Source organism: Poecilia formosa, unplaced genomic scaffold (assembly GCF_000485575.1).
Source record: "Poecilia formosa unplaced genomic scaffold, Poecilia_formosa-5.1.2 Scaffold27, whole genome shotgun sequence".
NCBI lineage: Eukaryota > Metazoa > Chordata > Actinopteri > Cyprinodontiformes > Poeciliidae > Poecilia > Poecilia formosa.
The window spans coordinates 1,396,312-1,402,726 of NW_006799966.1; the positions used below are offsets into that span (position 1 = coordinate 1,396,312).

At 37.4% G+C, this 6,415-nt stretch overlaps 1 protein-coding gene across 1 annotated transcript in view; it reads left to right on the forward strand.

Moving 5' to 3' along the window:
• Window positions 1-5,442: 5,442 nt before the first annotated feature.
• The window catches only part of egfra (epidermal growth factor receptor a (erythroblastic leukemia viral (v-erb-b) oncogene homolog, avian)), a 53,775-nt gene continuing 52,802 nt past the window's right edge, over window positions 5,443-6,415 (forward strand). The window contains exon 1 of the mRNA XM_007548603.2: window positions 5,443-5,845. Within this exon, the coding sequence (XP_007548665.1) occupies window positions 5,743-5,845 (103 nt within the window). The 5' untranslated portion in view covers window positions 5,443-5,742. The remainder of the gene's footprint in view (window positions 5,846-6,415) is intronic.

Here is a 6,415-nt window from a genome sequence, read left to right on the forward strand (position 1 = left end):
TGGATGGATGGATGGATGGATGGATGGATGGATGGATGGATGGATGGAACTCTCCCACTGCTCAGACACAAATAAAAAAAGAGAAACAGGAACTCAGATGAATTATTTTCATTAACATTTATAATGGAAAATAAAAATCCAACTGAGAAGAAAGAAGCTGTTCAGTGCAGGACCGAAAGGAAGAAGTCTTTGCTTACTTCAGTTAAGTAAGCTAAACCAATGCCTCTTATTTAGGATGCATATAGTGACAGTGGAGAGGAATAATCTTCCCTTTAACAGGAAGAACCCTACAGCAGAACCAGAAGTTGGCTCTGTATGAAAGGCCATCTATCACTACCCCCCGGGGATTTGAAAGGACAGAGTAAAGAGAGGAAGAAAAAGAAAAAGAGCTGCTCCAGGAGTGTTTCTATAGGAGAAAAGAGAGTTAGTTGTAGTAGAAGCTCCTTTGGTGGCTTTATACATGAGAAAAAAAAAGTTATTTGCAACAAAAGCTCTGCCTGTTGCTTAGTCTAGGAGAGAAAATGGGTTAAAAACAAACTTAAACACTGAAGGACAGGTCCCAGTCGATCCCCTCTTCATCGACTGGGACCTGTCAATGTAGAGGTCAGTTCAGCTGAAAACCTGCAAATAAGAGTTGATGGATTCCAGTGTGAATGTTACCTCTGTGACCTCCAACCTGCAGCTCCAGCAGATCTCTCCATTGTCGTCCAGAAGAAATTAAGTCGCGTGACAAAATTGCACAAAGCCACGCATGTTGGATTTTCCATTTCTATGAACCATCTAGTTGTGAAATAGCAAAATAGAAACATAATTTTCCGCCACTTTTCAATTTTCTCTAATGTGTTTTGAAACAAAAAATTCAACTTAAAATAGCCGTGATTGCATAAAACAACAAGTGATCGAAATGTGTTTTAACATGCAAGACAACAGTTCAGTGTGGCTACACGCCCTAGGAACTTTCTGTCAGCTGTCGGCTGTTATCCTGTATTATGTCACAGCGTCATGGCGGCACAGCGCTTTCCATACATGGAGGGGAAAAAAATCATAGCAGTTTCTTAGTCCACTGAATAATACAGAATATAAGCAAACAAAGTGATTATTATATTTTTATAACACCAAAAATCACAAATAGTGTTAAAATTTACATTTTCTGTGTGCAACTAATGTCACATTTTTTCTACATTATACTAAAACAATGACTATGGTTGGGTGTAATTCTCTTTCATGTACAGCCTTCAGTGTGAAACAGTTCAGGACGCCTCCTTGTGGATTTAAATAATCCCTTCACTCCTTTTAGAGCCTGAGATTTATTGCTGGTGTGTTTTTCAGAGAAGAAAAGCAACACATGGAAAAAATTTAAAGCCCATTACATTGGAGCAGCAACCTGTCATGTAACAGAAGCACGTTTTCTGATTGCTGGTTCAATACAAACACAAGTTTCAGACAAAGTGGGAAGATTTCTGGATTAAAGGCTCGTGTTCCATCAATTTTCCGCAGTTAAATCTGTAAACGTGACCATCAAAGGCCAAATGACAAACTCATCAGGTATTTTACAACTCAAAATGCACGTTTCACTTTACGCTGACCCTGAAAAAGAACTGTTGAATGTAGTGATTTCTGACTATGAGCTGATCTTATTCATTTTGCCACATTTTCCTGTTGGATAATAAATTAAGGAACAAAAAAATAAATAAATAAATCTGAAGAGCCGCTTTGGAGCCGACGCTTTTTAGTGATCCAAGTCAAAATTGATAAGAAATCTGCTGAGAAAGCAGTGTGTGATGTAGCATCAACGTGTGCATGCACATTACCACAAGGACGGATTAATGGGTAACAGATAGTTAGAACAATGGCATTCATTAGTTGTGCAGAAAGTCATTGTTGAAATAAAGCAGTAAATAGTTTGATTTACATTTTGCCACAAGCCATGCCAGAGACACAGCAAAAGGAAAAAAGGTGCTAACATCAGATTAGATCTAAATGAAACGGTTCAGTTTTCAACATGGCACATTTACAAAAGGTAATATTTGGTAAAAAAAAAAATAAAAAACTAACATTGAAAATGAACATGAACCACATAAATGGGGGTGACACCGTCATGTTATGGACTTACTTTTCTTCAGGATGCATTTATTTATTAAAGACTTAAAACTATTGTGGCAGTTCATATTCCAGCAAGATGATAACCATAAACTTCCACCCACAGCTTCAATGGGAAGTTCTAGATGAAAGAATATTCATGTTAGAATGTCCCAGTCAGAGCCTAGACATACATTCAATGGCAAATGGAAGATATTTAAAATACATATGTTCACTGTTACCATCGTTCCATCTTGACTGGTCTTCAGGTATTTTTGCAGATATTCTAACAAAAAATAAATAAATTGTGATGTATAGTTTCGCTTCTGCTTCATGATTATCACTTCCTATTAAACTGCATCATGTAGCCCCAAGCAGAGATGAGTAGCAAATCATTTTTAAAACACCAGAACTTGCACAAAACTTTGTGTTGTGTATCTGTTTGAGATCATCGTTTTAAATATTAAACCAGAAGTTAACTACGTTTACTTTTTCTTGTGAATATGTTGAAGTAGTGCTAGTCTTACTTGAGTACCTCTGTTCCCAAAATACAACTGCTCAAAAAAATAAAGGGAACACTCAAATAACACATCCTAGATCTGAATGAATGAAATATTCTCATTGAATACTTTGTTCTGTACAAAGTTGAATGTGCTGACAACAAAATCACACAAAAATCATCAATGGAAATCAAATTTATTAACCAATGGAGGCCTGGATTTGGAGCCACACACAAAATTAAAGTGAAATGTTCCCTTTATTTTTTTGAGCAGTATACTTATATGCTATGACTTTTAAATGAATAACAGTAACGGCTGAAAATGTTCTTTTGCCATGAATACACAAGACAGAGTACGTAACAAACTTTTCTTTTTTCCCCAAGGTATCTGAAAAAGCAAAGGATGTGTTCAGAAAATCCTTTCTACAGAAAGGTACCACAACCTGATGTAGATTTTTGTGGAAAGTAACTCTAGTTGGTTCCCTCAGTAAATACTTCACTTCTCAGTTTCACTAATCACATCAGCATTTGTCTGTTTAGCAGTTAAAGCCCTCAAACTGATGGTTGCGTCACATCCACTGTGTAGACACAAATCTTACGGTGCTGCCACATGTGAAACGTTAGCCTCACATTAAGCAATTTCTTCTGGAGCAGAATGGCCATAATTTCACTCAACACTATAACCTCTTCCTCCAACAGCACAGCCAAGGACAGTTTGCAGAAGCATTAGGCTTCAATAATGAAATAAACACCACAGTGAGAAATGATTTCCATCCCTGCTGTCCCCATAGAGCCCAATATGGTTACGACAAACAAACACATTTTAGGAGCTTTGGTGTCCAATTAGATTCAGATCCGGTAAGATTGAAGATTTGTCAGCAATTTAGACATTTTGTGTTCCGCCCCTGTTCCCTGCTGCTATTTATGACTTTCATTCAGCTTCCACACATATTTAATATAGATATATATACCAGTAAAATAATATTAGAATCTAAACATTGTCTCCTTTATCAGGCCCAAATTTCATAAAACCTTCAATCTGAAGTATGACATTCTGAGTGAATCATCACCATGGACACTTTTCATAGACGTTCACCAAAAAAAAAAAAAAAGCTGCAGGGATGTCAGTGTTTATTTATTTAGAATGATTCAATACAACTGTAGTGACCATGCAGCCATAATAGTGCCAGATTTTTTTTTTTTTTTAAAGTATGATGTTTACACTGAAAGCTCCTATAAATTGCATCTGTCAAGTAAAGGTTAAGTAAAATTACCAAGACACCGAAGAACATCAGAGAACTTTTTCAGATGTCATAAAATTACAACCACAAACTTTGGGTTATATTTTATTTGGATTTTAGTGCTACAACAACACAATGTGAACAGTTTTGAACATTATTGAATCTTGATAAAGGGGCATGTTAAAAAAAATAAAAAATACCATTAAGTAAGTTACATCTTACAGAAAAAAAAAATATTCTTTTTAAAGATTTACACAGATTACTCATGAAAAATGCCTAATACGATGCTGTTTCTCCCTTTTGCAGCCATAAAAGTCTTGACCTATCGAGGTGCGGACTCTGTTAGACTCAAAAAGTTGTAGTGTCTGCCAGGAAGATGTCCAGTACAACTCGCAGATGATCAACTGGACTGAGATTGGGGGAATTTGTTTTTACTTCAGTGCTGCTCCAACCCTACCTGAGTCCTGTTTTGTTTTGAAGCAGGATGTATTACCCTCCTGAAAGAGGTCACAGCAATCAGGAACATCTATTTGGAGACAGAGTGCTTATATATTTAGCAGATCAGGTCAGATTTTTACCAGCCCAGGTCCAGCCAAAGCTTCCCAGAAGTACGTTAAAGAAACAGGGGACAGAGCATTCAGCTGCTCCTCTTCCCTTTTATGCAGCACAGAATCAGAATTATTGACAGTTCATCAAAAAAATCACTTTACTTCTTTGTTTGAATCTTTTCCCTAAATGTTTTTATATGTTAGAGAAATAATTTCATCCATTTTTATTTGTATTCAGCACTTTTAAGCATTCTTGATAAATGGACTTTTGGTGGTCATTTTAATGCTTTACTGTTGTTTCTGTTTTGTGATTATTTCAGTACTAGTGTGTATGGCTTTTACTTTGGATCAGTATTATTTTTATACGGTATACGAGAGGACAAACACCCATATCTCCCTGCTTGCAAATGAGAATAGAGGTTCTGTTTGCTGTCAGTCACACTGAGCCAAATCAGTTAATTAAATTTTATTTGTATAGCATCTTTCATTGACAAGGCATTTCAAAGTGCTCTATGTCACAAAAAACACATAAAAACAAACTCATAGGACACACTGTCAGCCCACGTGGAATGGGGCAAAACTTGCAGTCTGACTTATCTTCTTTTAGTGACTGAGCATAAAATTTAGCTATGCTCAATCAAAATAATAACATTTTTAACTGACATACAAGTTACATTTTTACGTTTCAGACCGTATGCAAACATAATATGCTTTACAAAGATGTTAAAGCAATAGCTGAGGCTGTTAACATACAGATACAAATTAACTTCTTTATTTTCAAAGATAAAACATGTCTTTTTTTAAGTTCTATAGTTAAAAAGTTTTTTGCTTTTGCATCTGCTTTTAACAACCTAAGCTAAAATGAAGATTATAACATTTGTTGAAAGACTGTTAAATGGGTTTGCTTCTCTTTGCTGTGCCTTTGCGTTCAACCACCAGAGGAAAGCGGCCATAAAAACGTACTCAGTGCAACTGCTAGGGTTTCATTGCAGGAGGCTTATCGAAGTTGGAAAAACCTCGAAGTTTTCACCTTAAATATACATCTACATCCGATCATCTGCGTCTTTGCGGTGTGCAAAGCGTGCAGCGTCAGCGCAGTGAACAGATTTGTGTCCTGGATTCCTCCTCTGTGTGCGTGTGTACCTGAGGGGCACATCTGTCCTTCCTCCTGCTGCTGACGTCGCAGCAGTTTGAGGTTTGCCCTCGTAGGCTGAAGGCAGACTACTGCTGGAGATATCTGAAGAGGAGGAGGAGGAGCTGTCAAAGTTGGACTTTCTCGGAGAAGGAAAACTCTTCCACACATCGACACGGGAATTAGATTAAATTAAGGTGTTTGTTTATATCCAGTCGGGATATCGCGTCCTGTTGACATGGAATGACACCGCGCTTCGAAAACACCATGGCAGCCCGTTTTCTGCGGTGGATCAGCCTCACCTCTCTGCTCTGCTTTGGCTCCTGTGTTCTGGCGGAAAAGAAAGGTATGCTTGGACAATGGGTCTCAAAAGGCAGAACGCCAGCGGGGCTTTCGCTTCCCTGTTTGCCTGTCCTGCTTTTTTCTTAAATTTGAGTGAGACGGAGACGGAGCTGCGCGGAAACTTGATCCTGCATGGGAGAAAAGTTTCTCACAGTCCCCGCTGTTCACCCTGTGACCTGTTGTAAAGCTAGATTTGAGCCTTCAGTGAAAGTACAACCTAGTAACCGCCATGACAATTGAAAGTGTGATTAGCAGAGGCTATTATTAATTGGTTAATTGAATAATTGAGGAAGTGACCATCTGTCAGGATCCAAGTGTGAAATTTTGAACTAGACTGATGATGACGATGGTGGTGGTGATGAAGACGATGATGGGAAATGATGTTGGTTGAGCAATATTTTTGGACTTTTCCACTCTTCCTTTAAACTGTATGACATTGTTTTAAGGAAAATCATATTTTCTAGATAAAATGTTGCGATTCTGAACAATTAGTTGAATAGAAAATAATTGTGAATAATTGAATATAGATGTATAAACAAGGAAACTGATATTTTAAAAGTTGGCCACTATATAT